Source organism: Salminus brasiliensis, chromosome 13, assembly GCF_030463535.1.
Source record: "Salminus brasiliensis chromosome 13, fSalBra1.hap2, whole genome shotgun sequence".
Lineage (NCBI taxonomy): Eukaryota > Metazoa > Chordata > Actinopteri > Characiformes > Bryconidae > Salminus > Salminus brasiliensis.
In genome coordinates, this window is record NC_132890.1 from 2,352,598 (window position 1) to 2,374,954 (window position 22,357).

General features: G+C 41.1%; 1 protein-coding gene across 1 annotated transcript; it reads left to right on the forward strand.

The window, feature by feature from the left end:
* Positions 1-6,932: 6,932 nt before the first annotated feature.
* On the forward strand, positions 6,933-22,062 carry LOC140575005 (fibulin-7). The gene is made up of 8 exons (XM_072695119.1): positions 6,933-7,364; positions 13,050-13,209; positions 14,465-14,635; positions 16,359-16,484; positions 17,581-17,763; positions 18,234-18,371; positions 18,505-18,640; positions 19,481-22,062. The coding sequence occupies exons 1-8, from the start codon at positions 7,287-7,289 to the stop codon at positions 19,839-19,841; spliced, it is 1,353 nt and encodes a 450-aa protein (XP_072551220.1). The 5' UTR covers positions 6,933-7,286; the 3' UTR covers positions 19,842-22,062.
* The last annotated feature ends 295 nt before the right edge of the window (positions 22,063-22,357 follow it).

Consider the following 22,357-nt stretch of genomic DNA (forward strand, 5'->3'; position numbering starts at 1 on the left):
GGACAGATCTCCATAGCAACCAAATACAGGCGCACGGTGCGCAAGGTCAGGGTCAAACAGTGTGATGAAACGGCGCACAAAGGGCTCATATTTATGAACCACACCACTGCATTAATTACACTGGAATAGCCTCACGTTACAGAGGGGAGCAGAGAAGCCCGAGTCGAGTAAAAGCCGCCTTGCTTTAATGAAGTAACGAGACAGAAGTAAACAGACGCTGCTACTCTTCTCTTTTTGGGATCTGTGTGGTCTATGGTAAAAATGGTTGCTGTGTTAATAATTAATAATTATTATATTATATTATATTTTATTTATATCTCTGTATATAGGTAAGGTTTTTACTTTGATCTGCTCCTGTGTAGTTACTATTTCACTGTTTTTACTGTCTTTGAGTTGCTGTAATAGGTGACTTCCCCTCCCTGGTATTAATAAAATGATCTATCCTCCTATCTATCATTCAAAACTGAGTATAAATGGATTAATTCCCTCATAAACAAAAGTATAAATAGGCCTCAGTACTCAGAAAATTAATAAAAGTAATTGAGAAAATTAAGAAAAGTAATTATTATATTAAAAACAGCCCAAACAAAACATGTATCTGGTGAAGAAAACTTTGCAAAAGTGAACTTTTAATTTGAGAGATTTTATTTTGGAATTGAAATTTGAAGCATTTCTATTGTTCCATTCATCCAGAAATATTCACGCAATGTAAAGAACAGCTGCTCTGTCCAAACATTGGATCCAGACGTTTCTTCACATTAACTATAAGCATAAGAGCTTTTTTTTGTCTAAATTTGGACAAATGAACAACTTTTTGTGTGACTAAGATTACGTCTAAGCCAGAAATTGCCCCAAATCGAATTAGGCCGAGCAGATCTGCTGCATTTAACCAAAATAGATCAGGTTACGAGTGCTTTTACACAGTTAGATGGGGGGGAATTGTCTAGTACTGGACTTTTCTTTAACTAAACGTACTGGAGAAAAGTCAGGATGTCTGTAAGCCTGACCTCTTGTGGAAATATGGACTATATTCCACTTGAAATATTCAATTTGTGGCTTTTCAATAAAAGGTAATGGCTTAATTAGGCTGCTTTGGATTTGCCTACATAGCCTAGATATTACATTGAATTTCCTCCATCATTTTCCCAAATCCATCAACGATATTCAGCCACATTTGTTCAACCCGTGTGTCGTCTTAAGGGTCAAAAAAAATGACCCACCACCATCCTCATCCATTTTTATCAGCTTGAAATTGAATGACTTCTCCTAAGGTGACCCCAACATTACAGAAAGCGAAACATCCGCCTCATGGTATGGTCATACTTCCATGAAAGCTGTACAACACCAGGGTAGATAGACTGCCCTCAGGTCAGTAAGGGGGGTATACAGAGTGTTAGGGCTACACAAGGGTTAAAGTAAACATTCAGTCATTCTACCTCATCCCCCAAACCCCCTGCACTACAAACTTTAAACACACACTGCTTCACAGAAAGGGGTCAAATCTGCAGAAATCTGCTGATAAAGCTTGGCTTACCCCTCGCAGGTGGGCCGGTCCGGCTGCTACATGTGCTCAGAGCTGAGAGAAGGACTGTTAGTAACGGAGCTAAGCGCGGGGGGCCTGGGGAAGACCTCATGGTCGTGGAGCTGCACCACCGTGGCAGAGAAGCAGCACTTGGACATGAAGTGTGACTGTGGCTGTGTCCCACCCAGACTCCCTCCCTCTCTTCACAGACCCCCCCCCCCCCCACACACACACACACACACACACACCACCACCACCAACAACACACACCCCTCCTCTCTCTCTCTCTCTCTCTCTCTCTCTTTCAGCTTCAATAGCAGCACTTTCACAGAGTGCTTCTTCATTCTGATGGCACAGTGGGTAACACGAGGTAACCTATAAACACACCTCAGATATGCGTGGCCTCCTGTTCTGGTGAAGGTTTGTGAAGTTACTCTCTGGTTTAGCTCAGACCAGTGGAACCAGTGCTGACCTTATTTGGCCCAAAGCTGCGTTTTTAATGGGATTGTAAAATGAACATGTAAAACCAGTTCAGAGGTAAAACTACACTCCAGCTTCTCAGTCGATCCAGAATCTTCCAGTCTAGCAACAGTTAGAATAGGAAGCTTTATTTTTATTATTTCTATAAAATTATTTATAAAACTATGGACACTTTATGCAAAAGTTTGTGCACCCCTGCTAAAAGTACAACCTGTGGATTATCTAAATATAAAAAAATCTCATTCTCTACAGAGACACACCTCTATGCAGTCTACAGCACAATTAATATTAATAATTATTTATTTTTACATTAAAAACAATATTTCTTTCAGAATGTTAAATTTAGTAAATTACATTTCATTACAACTTTGTGTACAATGTGCATATTGTTAGCAAAAAAGTTATATTATATAGTTATATATAATATAATGTATGAGCTGTATGTAATTCACCCAGTTGTGTGCAAAAGTTTGGGCACCCTTGTACAAATTGCAATTTTCACTTCTGCACATTTGATGCACACTCACTGTTTATTTGCTTAATTTAATATACTGGGGAAAAATAAAATTGTGTCATGGGACATTTAAAATATTTAATGTTTTAATGGTTTTCAATGTAATATTTAATAGTTTTTAAATATAGTTTCAATGTGAATTTACCAAATAAAAGCTATTAAGCTGTAAAATAGCTTAATGTATGTGCTGAAATAAGGAGTTAAAAGTTATTTTCACTTCAAAAATTAATATAGGGTAATATAGTTTAAACAGGGGGTTACAGACCTTTTCATATGACTGTACATACAGCTGAGTAAAAATGACCTATTAATTAACCTATTAAACAACTACACATCACGACAGCATGTACTAAATAAATCCTAGCTAGGTAAACGCTGTCAGCATACAATAAAACATGCCATATTCAAGGTACCATTACTTTTGCACACACCACATTTACTATAAATGATGAATTCAGCACATAAGCAGCACTGATCAGCGATCAGCGTCCCTGTAGAGGATGAGACTTGTTTACACTTAGAAAATCAACAACACATGTAGTTTGACCGGGGTGCTAACACTTTTGCATACGGCTGTATGTGACTTTGAGAATGGCACAGGAAAATGTCCTGATTAATTGTGAGCTACAGTGGATACATTAGTGCCCAGGAATGAATATCTACAGTGACGGCCGCTCCTGTCTGGCCTGCATGTTCCTTCAGTGCCTTCATGGTTCATCATGTTCTGCCTGCAGTGTCCTTCATTCCTGCAGGAGCCTAATAACAGTTTAATTACTGAAATGTGGGATTACGTGCTCGCTCTTATATCAGAAAGACTTCCAGTCATGTGCTATTATCAAGGCCCGAGCCTCGAGGCCCTGGGCTGAGTGACGGCGATGCTTCTAGACGAATGACAAAAGGAGTTTCTGGGATAGGCCCATCAAACCCACTCTGAAACGCTGTCAACGAGAGCGAGATGCTTCGCTTGTCTGAGCATCTGGATAGAATATTCCACAGTGCAGGGAAAGCCAGGCCGCCGCTTCTGAAATCATGTCATGCAAAGCAGCTCCCTCAAAAGTCGGCCATCCTTCATCTTCATTAGGAGTTTCAATCATGTTTTTAAGCCTAATCTAACATGACCGTCAACGATAAATCATCTGGATGAGGCCTGATTTTGTATAAAAGGACCACTGCGCTGCTGGGTTTCATGGTTTCAAGCACAGGCCTGGCTCCTGCAGTGTAATCTAAATACAAAGATGAGGAGATCCCTTAGAAGCTCCCACTAACAATCCAGCTCTGGTTCTCATTAAGGTTGGAACCAACTGCTGCGGTAATGCCGTTGTCAGTGATGTTAAATGCAACTCCACTCCAGTGGTAATGGGTCATCCACAGCACAATTTCAGCTCAATAAATCTGTGCTAAAGAAATCCTAATATGATTAACTATATGTCCAAATGTTTGTGGACACCCCTTCTAATGAATACACTCAGCTGCTTTAAGTTGCACCTTTTGCTGACAGTGATGTGTATATGCATACACACAGCTCGTCTAGTCCCTGTAGAGAAGAAGTACTGCCAATAGAATAGGACTCTCTGGAGCAGATCAACATCATGAACCTATTGCCAGGCATGGACTAGATGGGTATAAAGCCCCCCAGCATTGAGGAGCTGTGGAACAGTGGAAGAGCTGTGTTCTCTGGAATGATGGTGGTGGTGGAGCTCCATCCAGTACTTTTGGGATAAGTTGGTGAGTTGAGGTCAACGTGGGGTGGTGATCATCATTTAACATCCTAACTTTACTAATACTCTTATAACTGAATGCAATCAAATCCTCACAGCAATGTCCCTTTAAAATCTAGTAGAACATCTACTTCTCTAGACAGTAGAGACAGTTACTCCAACAAAAGCAGGATCAACTCTTTCAATACCCTTGATTTCAGAAGAAACAATAAAAGAGCAGGTGTCCAGTTACTTTTGTCCATATATTGCAATGGTATTGCCCTGTTCAGTGGTCCCTACGTTTTTCAGCTGCTGTCTGGTCTGAGCCCCATGGCTGGTGAAGGCCTCCCTGCAGAGGGCAGACTGTTTCTACAATGCAGCTTGACTGAGCCACTCAGCCACTCTCAATCACTCACATTCTTGTTCTCTGAAGGCTGAAGTCCAGTGGAGTGGCTCAGAGAATGTGGAAAACATACCAAATAAGCCAAACCAGACCCTCCATTATCACATTGTTTTGGACAGATGACATCTTTTTTTGCCTACTCAGTTCTATTCTAGAGATATACAGCACAAAGGGGAAGGTCAGCTGGATGGAGAATGGCTGTTTATTCCAAACTCAATTCATCTTGGAAAAACACAAATTCCAATGCTACATTTAGTGATGTGAGAATATCTTCTTGCACCACTGCAGCAGATCCACCTCCATATCCCCTATCATGGCAGGTGTCAGATGAGCTAGGCTTATTGATACATGTCCCCTATAGCCCCTATTCCCAGACAGGGATTAGAGTGAGTTGTACACTTTGTTTTCCTTTCAGTGGAGAATCTTCATTCCGGGATTAGGCTCCATCCACGTCTGGAAAACTGGTACTATATATCCAAACTTCTGTAGACACCTGTTGATCCAGTGTTAAGCTAATATATTGAAGTCACAAGCTAATACATTGAGGCCATGAAATAATATATTGTAGCCATGAGATAATATATTGGAGCAACAAGATCATCTATTGAAACCATCAGATAATATATTAAAGCCACAAGATATTATATTGTGGCAATGAGATAATATATTGAAGCTACAAGATAATATATTGAGGCCACAAAAATATATTGTAGACATGAGATAATATATTGAAATCATGAAATAATATATTGAGGCTACAGTATAATAACAGAGGCCCCAAGATAACATACTGAGGCCACGAGATCATATATTGTAGTCATGAGGTGATATATTGGAGCAACAAGATAATCTATTGAAACCATGAGATAACATGCTGAATTCATGAGATAATAAATTGAAGCCATGATATAATCTATTGAAGCCACAAGATAATGTTCTGAGTCCACCAAATAACAAACAGGCCCCAAGATAGCATACTGAGATAAGATACTATATTGTAACAACAAGATAATCTATTAAAATCGTGAGATAATATGTTGAAGTCATGAGATAATAAATTGAAGCCATGAGATAATATACATCGAAGTCATGAGATAATAAATTGAAACCAAGAGATAATATATTGAAGTCATAAGATAATAAATTGAAACCATGAGATAATACATTGAAGACATAAGATGATATATTAAAGCCACAAGATAATGTTCTGAGTCCACCAAATAACAAACAGGCCCCGAGATAACATACTGAGATAAGATACTGTATTGTAACAACAAGATAATCTATTAAAATCATGAGATAATAAATTGAAGTCATGAGATAATGAATTGAAGTCATGAGATAATAAATTGAAGTCATGTGATAATGTATTGAAACCATGAGATAATAAATTGAAGTCATGTGATAATGTATTGAAACCATGAGATAATAAATTGAAGTCATGAGATAATGTATTGAAACCATGAGATAATAAATTGAAGTCATGAGATAATACATTGAAGCCATGAGATAATAAATTGAAGTCATGAGATAATGAATTGAAGTCATGAGATAATAAATTGAAGTCATGTGATAATGTATTGAAACCATGAGATAATATATTGAAGACATGAGATAATAAATTGAAGTCATGTGATAATGTATTGAAACCATGAGATAATATATTGAAGACATGAGATAATAAATTGAAGTCATGAGATAATGAATTTATGACATGAGATAATAAATTGAAGTCATGTGATAATGTATTGAAACCATGAGATAATACATTGAAGCCATGAGATAATAAATTGAAGTCATGAGATAATGAATTGAAGTCATGAGATAATACATTGAAGACATGAGATGATATATTAAAGCCACAAGATAATGTTCTGAGTCCACCAAATAACAAACAGGCCCCGAGATAACATACTGAGATAAGATACTATATTGTAACAACAAGATAATCTATTAAAATCATGAGATAATAAATTGAAACCATGAGATAATATATTGAAGACATGAGATAATAAATTGAAGTCATGTGATAATGTATTGAAACCATGAGATAATATATTGAAGACATGAGATAATAAATTGAAGTCATGAGATAATAAATTGAAGTCATGTGATAAATTGAAGTCATGAGATAATACATTGAAACCACGAGATAATAAATTGAAACCATGAGATAATAAATTGAAACCATGAGATAATAAATTGAAGTCATGAGATAATAAATTGAAGCCACAAGATAATGTTCTGAGTTCAGAGCCCCCAAGATAACATACCGAGGCCACGAGATAACAACCTAACTTCAACCAGTGAAGATCAGCTGTGCTCCTCCACGCGGAGGTGTTGCTGACCAGTGGATTCATACTCCTATTCCTCCAAGCTAACAAACAGGCCACCAGAACTGAGCGACGTTTATGAGGAGAGGATCTGGAGTGTGGAGCCAAAAAAAAGGAAAAGAAGAAAAACATTAGCCCAGGGTTATAAAAATGTAGGCTCCTCTCCACAAGGCGCTAGTCTCACTTGATGGCTTCTAAGGCTGCCCCGAGCTCTCCTCGCTGCGCCACAGTTCCTGGACTCTCCGCGCTTTCCAGCGAGTGTTAAAGCAGCCTGAAAGAGCTCCAGAAGATCCTGTGATTTAGCAGAGGGCGAGTTTGGAGGACAGCTCTGAGGAAAATGAGTGGAACTTACCCTGGTCAGATCGTGCTGCTGCTGCTGGTGTTTTTCTCTCAGATTCTCGCCATATGGGGGCAGGTGAGTGGACCACCACATCGACTCTACACATCCAGTCCTTATCTCGATAGTTTGGACAGACATGGCCTCAGTGTTTCTTCCTGTGTGGCTTTCATAACGCGGTCCTGCTCTGCAGCTCCACATCTCCACACCCTGCTCAGAAATGTCCATTAAAACCTGGTGGTTTTGCCTCCTAATGGGTATTGTCTTAGACTGGTCACCATTACAGACCACTAGTGTCCAGCAGGACACCTTCAGGTACCTTTAGGGGAGCATATGTAGGTAGAATCAGTCATAGATCACCATCTAAACCAGTAGGATCAGTTACAGTGTGCTACCAAACCATCAGGGCAGCAAAAAAATACCATTACTGATCACTGGACATCACTCTGAAACCAACCGTGTCACTGTCCAGTGAGAAATGCACTAAAGCTTATTTTTTTAAAGGGTATTTTCAGGTAGAACACTCCAAACAGTCTTCATACGTGTGTTTCAGGAGGGTCGACGTTTCTGAGAGCTGAGTTTCATCCCAAAATATTTGATGGTATTAGAGATGAATGGTGTGGAGCCGCCAACCACGTATTTCACTGGAGAGCAAAAATGGACTCAAATGGCTTGAAATGCATCTTTTAAACAAACCCTTCATTATGGTTAAAAGTCCATGGTTTAAAGTCAAAGCCAAGTACCTAAATTAATAGTTATTCTTGTGTGAGAGAGAGAGAGAGAGAGAGAGAGAGAGAGGCCGCTGTGGTCAGCTAATTATTGCCATTTGTACAGAAAGTCTGCACATGCTGAATACATCATTTACATTAAGACATCCACTGACTTCACTTTATGGAAGTTCTGACTTTTGCTTCTTGGAAGTTTAGGAGCTATGGAACGTTTTCCACAGGTTTTAAAGAAAATTGACAACTAACATACTTCTAAATATGAGTACTTTAATACTTGGATGTTTTATCCTTCATGTCCTGATGTCTAGAACCCTCAGACATCACTAAATGCTGAGTTTCCCCTCTTGAGATCATTTACAAGGCCTTCAGCTGCTGCTTCTTCGTGGGTCTTTCCGCTTCAGTTTTGTCTTCAGATAGTGGAAAACCGATGTATTGGGTTGAGGTGACTCAGCCATATAAGAGCATATGTTTTTTTTGCTCTAAGAAGATCTTGGGTTAGCTTTGCTGCAGGTTTTGGGGCAGCATTCGACTGAATCTGAGCAGAAAGTAGAGCTCTAAACACTTCAGAACTCATCCTGCTGCTGCTGTCAGCAGAACATCATCAGTAAACACCAGGATCCAGTCGACATGCCCTGTGTTGTAACAGTCCCTCCACCATGTTTGACAGATGATGTGGAAGGGAGCTTCAGATCAGGAATCCTTTTGTTTTTCTTTCCCAAATTTAAGTCAATCTTGGTTTCATCTGGCAAAAGCGTCTTTGTTCCAGATCTGATCAGGCTTTTTAGATGTTTTCTATTAGTCTCATCAGTTCCCTAGTGTGAAAACTGGTTTATGTCTTGAAGTAAAGCCTCTGTATTTACTTTCATGAAGGCATCTCTTGAATGTTTTGCCTCCTAATGGGTATTGTCTTAGACTGGTCACCATTACAGACCACTAGTGTCCAGCAGGACACCTTCAGGTACCTTTAGGGGAGCATATGTAGGTAGAATCAGTCATAGATCACCATCTAAACCAGTAGGATCAGTTACACTGTGCTACCAAACCATCAGGGCAGCAAAAAAATACCATTACTGATCACTGGACATCACTCTGAAACCAACCGTGTCACTGTCCAGTGAGAAATGCACTAAAGCTTATTTTTTTAAAGGGTATTTTCAGGTAGAACACTCCAAACAGTCTTCATACGTGTGTTTCAGGAGGGTCGACGTTTTTGAGAGCTGAGTTTCATCCCAAAATATTTGATGGTATTAGAGGTGAATGGTGTGGAGCCGCCAACCACGTATTTTACTGTTGTAACAGTCCCTCCACCATGTTTGACAGATGAATCCTTTTGTTTTTCTTCCCCAAATTTAAGTCAATCTTGGTTTCATCTGGCAAAAGCGTCTTTGTTCCAGATCTGATCAGGCTTTTTTAGATGTTTTCTATTAGTCTCATCAGTTCCCTCGTGTGAACACTGGGTTACGTCTTGAAGTAAAGCCTCTGTATTTACTTTCATGAAGGCATCTCTTGAGTGTGGTCTGTGACAGTGATACTCCTACCTCCTTGAGAGTTTTCTCGACTGGACTACACATTGTAAAGAGTTTCTTTTACATCTTCTTCAGGTCTTCTAGGTTTTGTGGTGTTGCTGGGTTCTGTTGAGATTATGGATGGCCTCCTTCACTTACATAAACACCTATTTAGGTCAGATCAGGCCACATCTGGCTTTTAAACTGCCTATCAGGCAAGTGTCCAATTACTTTTGAACCTGTAAAAATGGGTGTATTTCCTGAACAGTTCAAGTAATATTTAACATTTTTAATTGGTGGTGTACAGAGACAGAGGTATCTCTGTCCAAATACTTATGGACCTGACTGTACACCATGGGTTAGGCCAATAGTGATCCGCGCTCAGCCACAGTTATACTGCTGTGCAAACCTCACCTACAGCTGCTGAGAGCTGGACTGAACGTCCAGTAGCCCGTCCGGCTGATTTATTCGGCTGTGATGTAAAGTCATCAGAGCTAAATGAGGGTAAACAGGATGTAATGTTCTTGCTGAAGAACTTGGTCAAAGAGCATGGCAACCTCTCACACTGCTGCCCTCAGTTGCCTGCTTCATAATCAACTAACCAGGTGTTTTCACAGGATGGGCAAATATTGATCTAACTTACATAAGTCCGAGATGAAAACGCTAATTGGTTTTTGGGTTTTTTTTGAAGACATGAAAGAAAAAGAGAAAACAGAACCTAGAAAAACCACAGGGCCCTTCCCCTCGCTGGCAGCCAATGAGAGGCAAGGAGCCGAGGAAGTTCTGGGTGCAGTTTCCCAAAAGCATCTCAGCATTTAAATCAGAGAGAGAGAGAGAGGGTTCAATGAGATCCTCACTCTACCATTTAGGAATCATCTTTGAGCTTCTTGAAAGATGCTTTCAGGAAATCCGGCCTTGATTGATTTGAATATTTCATGAAGGGTCAAGCCTGACCTCACAGAGCATCAGCGAAATGAGCCACATCCAACGTTCTGATGAAGGCCACAAATTTCAAGAGTTCCAAGAAGCATCTATTATTGAAGTTGCTCTGCTCAGTGCTATTCCAGATTATGAAAAAAGACCCATAAATACATGTAATATTCTTACGTAACATTAAGTGATGTGGAAATATCTCAGACAGCCTGAGGACAACTTTGAGGACATAACCAGAATTTTTCCTGGTTCAAATAAAACAGCTCTGTGGCAGATTGGCAGTTTAGTCTCTCAGTTGAGCAACAGTACGATAGAGATGGCTTCAGACACATGATCAGATATGACTGATATTTCCAACCAGTAGTTAACGATACATTTATTGTACATCAATCCATCCATGGCATTAAACCCCTGAAGGCATCCTGTGGCATCTGGCACCAAAGCTAAAGTCAAGTATTGAGTAAGGTGGGACCTCTTGAGCATCAGGTAGGAGGGTGTCCATGACCCTGTTGCTGGATCACCATTTGCCCTTCCTTTGAGCACTTTTGGTAGGTACTGACCACTGCATGCCAGGAACACCCTACAAGACCTGCCTGATGTTTTGGAGAACATCACAGTTTGGTTCTTGTCTCAGATTCTTAAACTCAACTTTCTACTGAGAACTGCCCATGCTAACCCCCGTCCACCGTTTAAAGTACCTACAATGGGCATGTAAGTGCTGTAAGTGGACCCTGGACCAGTGGACAAAGGTCCTGGTCGGTTGAAGCGTCTGTGGGATGTGCTGGAACAAGTCTGATCAGTGGTGGCTCTACCTCACAACTTATGGGATTGCGGATAATTTCTTGATAGCAGTTACCACAGGATACCTTCCTAGGTTCTAAAGAGTCAGTGCCTCAATGCGTCTGAGCTTTTTTCGTGGCATGAAGGAGACCTACACATTACTACATATGTGTACATAATGTTTTGGTTCATCTGTGAATATTATAAATAGACATGTCGGGGCTGATCCAGGCATATTTGAATGGATCTGGTATTGGCTATTTTAATCCCAATCCCTCAGTGTTCAGAGCGCCATCTGGTGTCCTTAAGGCACCATTAACGGACATTATCCCCAGCCGGCTGCAGCAGCAGCAGTGTGGACGTTCTCAGAAGGTAAATAAAGGAGTTGAGGTTCTGCAGTGTGGAGCTATTTTACAGTGGAACCTGAAAACAGACCATAATATCTGACCCTTTATAAAACCATCACTGAAACGCTCTGTTTTACCAGCGGGAGAACCGGAGAACCGCTCACTCGCCCGCCTTTCTCTGTTTATAAACCAGCACTGAAGAACCCGTTCAGAACCAAGTAGAGGCTAACGCTAATGCTAACACACACACACACATGCTATAGAAACTCCAATCACACACACACACATTCACCCACTATAAACCAGTTACTACACACCAGTAGACCAACAACCACAGATACCAGTCCAGAGTGTGTACCACTACATACACACACTTACACACAGAGGAAGTGATTAGACTGCAGTGTTGTAAAGGAGCTGATAGCTGATTGGTCAGGGAGGAGAGTCAGACTATATTAAACACTATAAAACATCATTTTAAGAAAAGTCTCAACTAAATTAAATCAGTCAGTCCAGAATGTCTGATTATAGAAGTTGATACTAAAAATAAAGGATTTTACTGAACCCATTAATCAGCAGCTCGTCTGATCTAAACTGTGGGGCTGGATTATTTATAAAAACACAAAGAGATCAGATCAGATTGGTATTGGGTTCTGTCTGATAATCAGCAGAGGGCAAAATAACCTGGTCAGGACATCCTTAATGATAAATCTGTGTACTGTAGACCTGTAGCTGTGAATGTAAACTACCAGACCCATCTTATTTTAAATATGTCATGAACAGCACCAAATATTCACACAGAGGTATTACTGCTGGCCTGCTGGTCCAGTTAAGGACACTATGTACTCAACATCTGCTTTCTGACTGGTCCTTACAGTTACGCTGACCAAAAGTAACCCTGAGAGGCATTACTGTGTTCAAAAATGCTGTGAAACAAAGACGGCCTTCCAGGATCCAGACTGCCAGCGTTTCTGTAAGCTCTGCGAGTTCCTCGTCCTCTCAGAGCATGTTAAACCCCTGTACACTCTGTTCATTCACCCTGCGAGTACAATCCGGCCTTTCACAGCTCCGAGCCCCTACCTCCACGTCCAGAGCGGCACCTCTTATAGATGACGTCATGCACGTCACCAAACACTGAATCCTTCACAACTGGACCACTTCCACAGAATCAAACCACAAGCTTGCCTCATTTATGTGCTCGGCAATCCCAAAGACAAGGCTGAGTGGAGCTAGTCACGCTGCTGTGTTTACAGAAACGGTCCGGGGATTATGGCCGGTATGTGCTGTGCAGGTTTTTGGGGTGGGTTTTTTTTCTCTACAAGTCAGCATGATCATGTCTAAACCAGTATGAAAACATGTATGATGAAATGATGAAGTCGCAGCTGGTTTTTATCACAAATCTCCATGTGCTGGAAATGTATGGAAAATCGGGAGAGCAGTAGATTGAGGCCAACTTCATGTGTTTTTTAGGAATGTCCTGGGACACCGGAGCTGCAGAATTCCCTCCGTCAGGCTCACAAACTGCTCGCAGCCCATGAAGCCTCGTACCTGCAGAGTCTCCGCACCTTGAGGAAGAAGCTCAGTATGCTGCAGAACAGTGCAGCACGCCTGCCCACCAAAGCTAACAATGGTAGGGCCTTCAGTGGTCAGTATGAGTGGGAGCCATATGAGGGGTGGGCAGTACATAAAAAAAATGTAATATCGCAATACTTAAAGACGTCTTCATTAAGGGTGTAAGGATCCCAGTGCAGTATTGATGATGTCACCCCACTGTTACGATCAAAACATCCCATCAGAGTAAAGTAGGCGGATGGGGGGCGGGGCTTATGCTATATAAACACTCATAATACTGAAATGACTGGGCTTTGCTTTTTATCTGAAGGTACTGAATAAAGTTATATAATTAGAGGTGTGTAGAATCAAGATATCATTTACACGTAAATAAATATGTGATCATAAAGGTAATATATATATATATATATGTACAATTTATTGGACAAGCATAATAAATGTATCGCATGAATATGTAGTAAATGTATAAATAAATATAAATTATACTACATTAGATTATATGGCATTCTCTTGTATCCAGCATATTTGTCAGATATTGAAATATATGTGACCTTTATTATATATTATATTATTTGTTCATTTCGAATAATATAATAGTTCCAAATAAGTTAAATAATTAAAATAAATAAATAACTTAAATAAGTAAAATAAGACAAATATGTGGCATACATATTCAATACCTGACAAATATAATATAATATAGTGAAATATAAGAGAATATATATATATATATATATATAGTGTAATATATGTCTATCTAGGGGTGGGCACTATGTTAAAAAATATTATATCACAATATTTATCGACATGATATTTATCATGAAATTTTGACATGCAGACAAAATGCACCAATAGATTCTTAAAAAAACCTTTATCCAAATACTCTCCCATACTTATTACAGTACCTTTTACTCAAAATGTGCTGCATCTCATCCAATTAAACAGCACTAATTAGTCTTCGTAATAAAATGGGCTTTAAGCCCTGACAATATCCACGATATGCTCAGAAAAGCATGTTACATATCACGATAACTATACGTTTCACAATCCGATAGAATACTTTCATATTGCCCATGAAATCTGTATTTTGTTTTTCCGATCATATTATCGTATGGGTAGAGTTGTTTATTTGTTTGTTTCAGTTGTACCAAAGAAAAAAGTAACCCTGAAAGTATATGTACATCAGCAGAGCCTCGGTTTCAGAGCATGTTGAGAATCATTTCCCAGAAGAAGCTCGTCTGAGTGTCATCGGAAGCGTCAGATTGGGATTGAGGATACTCTGACACTCCAACACTAACTCTGTTTCTCCACAGTGACCTGTCCGAAACTGGACACACCGCTCAATGGCAGGAAGTTAGGAAAGGTTCTGCTGCCGGGACACGAGGTGCACTTCCTGTGTGACTTGGGTTATGAGCTTGTGGGCTCTGAGACTCGCCAATGCAAGGAGTCACTCACCTGGAGCGGTCAGCAGCCAGTCTGCAGGGGTGAGTGATAATGGTCCACACATACAGTCGGGATATAAAAAAGGAACAGTTTGGCCAAAAATCGTCATTTACGTCACCTGACTTGAGGAATGGAATAGTAATAATTACATTTCTACTTACTTGTTGTTTTTATTTGTTATTATTTTATTTTATTATTACGATTTTTATGTCAAATGAATTAACTAAATCAGTATAATTTGAGCATGAAGTTTAAAAGGGGTTAAACTAACATCTGTCCAGCTGCATGTTGTGTAATGGTGAAATTAGGGGCTGTAGAATCTCCTCATTACAGACTAAACAGCACCAAATAATCTGCATAACAGGGTGGTAACAAAGTGCTTATTCAGTATTATTATATATTATTCCATTATAATATATATACTATTATATTAAAGTAATGCAGATATTACATATTATCGCATAACAGACCAATATATATATATATATATATATATACAGCTCTGGGGAAAAAATAAGAGACCACCCTACATGATCAGTTTCTCTGGTTTTACTGTTTATAGGCAGTGAGTTTTAGGGAAATGAACATTTGTGTTGTATTTCATAAAGCATAGACATAATTTTCCCTAAATTCCAAATAAAAATATTTACTATTTAGAGCATTTATTTATTTATTTATTTATTTATTTATTTATTTGCAGAAATGACAACTGCTCAAAAACAGCTGCTCAAATAATGCAGATAAATGATGATAATAATTATAAAGTAAAGAAGTTATTATTCAGATTTAAACACAGGACTAATATCTGAACTCTGAGAGCAGTCAGAAATCACTATGCTGAAATAACCTCGACGGCCAATCACAGCTCTCCTGTCTCGGCCGGCTCTCCACTAGTCTTTCACATTGCTGTTGGGACTTTATGCTGTTCATAGTCTGCAGATTCAGATAACTCAGCTCTGTTTGATGAAATACCTGGAATAAAAAACGGATGCCGTACACGAAGAGATGCAGATTTAAGAAAAAAATATTAAGTGGTTTCTTACTTACTTACTTTTACTTTTCTTACTCACTTTTCTGGGGATATATATATATATATTATAGTGGTACTAATGTAATATTGAGTAATAAAGTAATATAGTATAAAGTAATATAGTATGGCATCATTATACTGTACAGCAGCATATTAAAAAATGAAAAATGCTGCACACCAATATCAGTTCAGACTGGGCTCCTGGGCTTCTGACTCCACCGCCTCCTTCATTTTCACCTCTTCCATCTTTCATCTTTTATCTGCTCTGCCCATCACCCTCACGTTCCTGTCGACATGATCATTGTTTGTCTTTTTGCCCGTCTCCGAGCTGCTGTTTTACACAGCACTCATGCTATTACCCTCATTTTTTCCAGGAAAAGACGTTTTCAGTTTCATCTCAGCATGATTGAGTTTCAGTGCCCATCTCCACAGAATGTTTCAGTTCGGCCTCATGCATTGTTTTACAGATCATTTAATTCTCGACAGCAGGCCAGCGTTTTGATTGTGCCTGACAAACGCTCCATCAGCACCAGAGAAAGCTCCCTCTGAAAGCGCCGAGCTGTGCATTCTTTGCTTAATCTTTGCATCAGTGGTATACAGTTACACGAACATGTTCATTTTCCAGTTCAGGGCTGCTTTTCTGCTTCTTTTGGCTTTACTGGTGCTCTGTACGCCTGTGTGCATCTGGAGGCTCTTAGGCGTGGACTAATGGCTGAATTCCTCTCTCTATTCAGAAGTAAACGAGTGCGCCTCCTCACCGTGTGCCAATGGGGGTACATGCACCGATGAGGTTAATGGATTCACATGTGAATGTGCCAAAGGATGGGCTGGGTCCACTTGCCAGGCTCCCACACCCACATGTAAGTACCCAGCAGGCACTGGACGTTGTATGGATAGATGGTGGACTCTGACGTTGGACAGGTGTTGACATCAAAACCCGACGTTTTTGGTTGTGTAACACCATGACTTACAACCAACAACATACACTATATGTCCAAATGTTTGTGGACATCGCTTTTTAATGAATACATTGCTGAATTTCTTGTGGGATCAATAATGTATCTATCTATCTATCTGTCTGTCTATCTGTCTGTCTGTCTGTCTGTCTGTCTATCTATATGTCTGTCTATCTAGTATCTAGTAAATCCCAGTATTTGTTTATCCCACTGGTAGCTGATGGTGGCAGCTGAGTGTTAGTTTCCAGAATTCCAGGATTGGTTCATCCCAGTGGCAGCTGATGGTCAGTTTTGAGGATCCCAGTATTGGATCATCCCAGTGGCGGCTGATGGTCAGTGTCCAGAATCCCAGTATTGGTTCATCGCAGTGGCAGTTGATGGTCAGTTTTAGGGATCCCAGTATTGGTTCATCCCAGTGGCAGCTGATGGTCAGTGTCCAGAATCCCAGTATTGGTTCATCCCAGTGGCAGCTGATGGTCAGTGTCCAGAATCCCAGTATTGGTTCATCCCAGTGGCAGCTGATGGTCAGTGTCCAGAATCCTAGTATTGGTTCATCCCAGTGGCAGCTGATGGTCAGTGTCCAGAATCCCAGTATTGGTTCATCCCAGTGGCAGCTGATGGTCAGTTTTAAGGATCCCAGTATTGGTTCATCCCAGTGGCAGCTGATGGTCAGTTTTAAGGATCCCAGTATTGGTTCATCCCAGTGGCAGCTGATGGTCAGTGTCCAGAATCCCAGTATTGGTTCATCCCAGTGGCAGCTGATGGTCAGTGTCCAGAATCCCAGTATTGGTTCATCGCAGTGGCAGCTGATGGTCAGTGTCCAGAATCCCAGTATTGGTTCATAGCAGTGGCAGCTGATATTCAGTGTCCAGAATCTCAATATTGCTTCATCCCAGTGGCAGTTGGTCGTTGATGTCCAGAATTAAATATTAGTTACTTCCAGTTGCAGCTGATGGTCCTGATGAAGCTGAAGCTGATGGCTGATGTTTTCTTCCTGCAGTTTTTGTCACTGTAACCAACACTTCTGCTGTCACCGCTGGAGCTGCAGCTGCCACCTCATTTCCTTTAGCAACCCCATCTCTGTTTGTCCGACCTTCCAAGTGCAGCCAAGTACAGGGCACCACCCACTGCACCTGTGAGGCAGGATACACCATTTCAGGCCGGGACACCAGTATCTGCATGGGTGAGTACTTCATATTTTGAAGCTTTTCTGAGTCTCTTATCGAGCAGGCAGTTAGACAGTCACTCCACTCTAGAGCTGTGAAGTCATGTACATTCCTGGGTCTGAGAAAGAAGGGACAGTAAATTTACTCAGAACTGGGTTTTTATGTAGAGTAATTTCACAGCTCTAGACCGGCCCTATGGTCTAACTGCTGCTTATCATCAATTGTGAGGAGGTCATACGTTCCAAACCCAGCAAGGGCTCGGCGCTCCATTGTTAGAAGCCGCTCAGTCTGGGGAAGTCTTGTGATGGGGGGTGCTCTAACCTGCAGATGGGAATAAACAGTAAATAGACAGAGGGGGCGGAGCCACAGACTAAACATCTGACACAGTGTTTAATCAGTTTTAGCTGCAGCTCGTTTACTGATGATTTAGAGGATTGTTGATCTAACTGAGATGCAGAAGTGAAATATGAGTTTTGGTCTTTTTCAGACATTGATGAATGTGAGCTGTTCCATAACGGGCAGGCAGGTCGTTTATGTGTACATGCTTGTGTAAACACCCCTGGTGGGTACCGCTGTACCTGCCCTGAAGGCTACAACGTGACCCGAGACGGCCGAAGCTGCAGAGGTGAGTCACGGTCACTCATTAATTGAATACCCCTCTGACTGGAATGCTTGTTCCAGGCTTAGACTCTGTGCAATGCTGAGGGTGAAGACGTGCCTCTTTATGCATACCCACACACACCCTGTCTCAACTGCAGATATTGACGAGTGTGCCACGAGGCAGAACAACTGCAGCCGTGACCAGCTGTGTGTTAACACCTATGGAGGTTTTCAGTGTGTTAAAGTGGAGTGCCCACGCATCCGAAACGCAACCTACGTCAAAACCTCCCCCACGTAAGTACACGCTGTCACACACTTCAGTGTGGGCGTTCCCTGGGTTGACCGGGATGTAATTAAAAAGTCTGCTTTGAAATGTGTGTGTGTGCAACATACAGTACGTACTGAATTAATGTACAGTAAAGTGAGTCAGACTGGCCTGTACATACATTCTATGGACAAAAGTATTGGGACACTTGCTCATTCATAGTTTCTTCTGAAGTCAAGGCTATTAAAAAGAGTTGGAGCAACTGTCTCTACAGTCCAGAGAAGAAGACTTTCTACTAGATTGTGGAGGAGGAGCATTGCTGTGAGGATCTGATTGCATTCAGCCATAAGATCACTGCCCAAACTCATCATCCTCAACTCCCCAAGTCAACCCAAAAGTACTGGATGGAGCTCCACCACCATCATTCCAGAGAACACAGTTCCTCCACTGCTCCACAGCTCCTCAATGCTGGGGGGCTTTATACTCCCCTAGCCCACGCCTGGCATTATTAGGCAGCATGGTGCCAATAGGTTCATGATGTTGATCTGCTCCAGAGGGTCCTATTCTATTGGCAGTTCTTCTTCTCTACAGGGACTAGACAAGTTGTGATTGTGCATTTGCACATCTGTGTCAGCAATGGATGCAACGTAAAGTAGCTAAATGCATTCATTAGAAGGGGTGTCCACAAATATTTGGACATTAGTATGTAAGTTCTGGTGTCAGAGGTTTGGGGACAGGGGTAAGGACTCCCTTAAGCAAGCCTTTTGACCCTCTCTGCTCCAGGGATACTATAGCATGAATGAAGTTGGGGTGGACATGTACCCCTGAGTCTCTGTGTAACTGTACTTTGTTTACTCTTGTTGATCCAGGCGCTGCGAGAGGAACCCCTGTCCCGTGGACAACAAAGCCTGCTCACAGGCTCCCAACTCTGTGTCTTACCACTACATGTCTGTGGTGTCCAACCTGTCCGCCCCACGGGTCATGTTCCGCGTGTCTGCGATGAGGGTGCTGGGAGACACGCTCCGCTTCGCTCTGCTGGGGAGCCGCGGCCGCCGCCACTTCACCGTGCAGCGCTCTGACCGGCAGACGGGTCAGCTGCTGCTCGTCAGTCCCATACAGGGCCCGGCCACGCTGGAGGTGGAGGTGGAGATGAGCGAGTTGGAGCGGAGGGTGGTGATCGGCCGCTACATCACCAAAATCATGCTCTTCGTCTCGCAGTATGACTTCTAGATCCAGCAGTTTTGGGGAGGTTTAAAGGGAACTGTGACTTATAAGATTAAGAATATGGGGTGTAGTCATGGCCAAAAGTATTGGCACCCCTGCACGTCATTCAGAAAAGGCACCACTTCTCCCAGAAGTGTTGCATTTTGGTATTCATGTGTTTATTCATATTCATATTATTATTATATTATTATTATATTATTCATATTCCATATCTACTGTCATTCCACACAGAAGCCCGTCATCATGTGATGCTTTTTCTTTTTATTTGGAATTATGGAAACTAACTGGCAGTATAGAAATCACAATGTTCAACCATTTGAACATCTGGCAGAACTGTGGTACTGGGGTGCCAGTACTTTTGGCCACGACTGTACAGTATGTCCAGTACTATTAAATATGTTGTATAAACCTCACATTAATAATCATTCATATTTACTTAATATTTTTCATTGGTTTAGACTATATACACTATACGTCCAAATGTTTGTGGACACCCCTTCTAATGAATGCATTCAGCTCTTTTAGGTTGCCTCCTTTGCAGACACAGATGTGCAAATGCACACACTGACACACAGCTTGTCTAGTCCCTGTAGAGAAGTACTGCCAATAGATTAGGACTCTCTATAGGAGCAGATAAACATAAACCTATAGGTAACATGTAACAGGTAACAGCCCATGCCTAATGCCAGGCATGGGCTATAGAGGGGTATAAAGCCCCCCAGCATTGAGGAGCTGTGGAGCAGTGGAAGAACTGTGTGATGGTAGTGCCTTATCCAGTTCTTTCGAGGTGAGTTTAAAAGCTGGGTCCTGACCTCAGTAACACTGAATGCAATCAAATCCTCACAGCAATGCTCCTCCTCCAAAATCTAGTAGAAAGTCTTCTTCTCTGGACAGTAGAGACAGTTACTCCAACAGAAGCAGGAGAAACTCTCTTTTAAGCAATAAATGCAATAAATGAGCAGGTGTCCCAATACTTTTGTCCATATAGTGTTTCATATTTAATAGTATAGGACACGTACATTACCTGAGGCCTACAGGTATGAGCCGTCAGAGCTCCCACAAATCTTTAGAAAGGAGTTGTTTACTGAATCAGTGGTTAACCCCTTCATCCCCATCACTCCTCAAAGCCTCTCCATTCCTGCTCTTGGAGGTCTACCTTCCTGCAGACTTCAGCTCTGATCAACCTGATCCATCACATTACTGCCCTCAGAGGTGCTTGATTAGCTGAATGAGGTGTGTTAGATATGGGCTGGAGGTGAAACCTGCAGGAGAAGGTTGGTTACAGATCTGTCGGGTGTCAGATTTGCTCGGATGTCTCGCTGATGTGTATGACGTGCCTAAAATGTGTGTTATTTATATCTCACCTATTAGAGTCATGTTGTATTTCATGATTTCATGAGAATTACTTCTCAAAATGATCTCAAATCATGGATTTATTCCAGGCAAACGTTCACCAGAGTTACCCCTGTGTGAACCCGCCACCTTCAACAACACAGTGGCCTTCAGATATCTGAGACTATTCAAAAAAGACTAACACAATCAGTGTTGGATGCTGCCTTTAACCCATCCATGCAGCAAACACACACACACACACACACACACACATATACACTAGTGAGCACACTAGAGCACCCAGAGCAGTGGCCAGCCTCCCCTGCAGTGCCCAGGGAGCAAAGGAGATTAAGAGCCTTGCTTAAGGGCCCAACAGTGGCAGCTTAGCAAACTCGGGCAAGCCTGGTCTGGAGCCTGGAGACTGGAGCCTGGAGCCAGGAGCCACCACCAGCCCCAATTTAAGAAATTACAAATTTAAACACTGTTCATAATAACTTATGAATTATTTTTTGGTAGAAGGTTAAATCATTTGGTTTATTTTGTATAGCCTGTTTATTTTGTTGAGCCTGCCACATTTAAAAAAAATTACATTTGATTACATTTTAAATTGCTAATGGACAATAATAGCACCGCTGCAAAACTTTGTATCTCCATTTTTGACATTTTTCACTTTTTTTGACATAATGTGAATCTGGCAGTTGTTCTTTAGATCATGTCAGAATTTTATGGACCAATAGAAATGCTTTAACATAAAAAGAAAATGTACATTGACTTCCATTGAAAGTGTTTTATTCTTCTTTAAAGTCATTTTGGTGGTATAATGGTTTTTGCATAACAGCTGTGATATTTTTGTCTTTTATCACTTGAAAACAAAAAATATATATATATATTTAAAATAATTTGTTTTGGGGGGGGGGAGGGGGGGTTCAATATTTCTTCAATCATTTAAATGTGGATTTTTGTTTATGTAGGTTGCTTAGAACTAGAAGGCCGGACTGAAAACTGACTGTCTGCAGTAATACTGAGTGTAGAACTGATGCTCAGATTGCTTGACTCTGCCGACTCTGAATCAGCTGGGTTAAATTAGTGAATTTGCCAAGCATGAAAATCGTAATAAGGTCATTAACGGCCTTATGGGTCATTTTTCATATAATATATTATTCATAAGGCTTCACTGATGTAATTGCAGA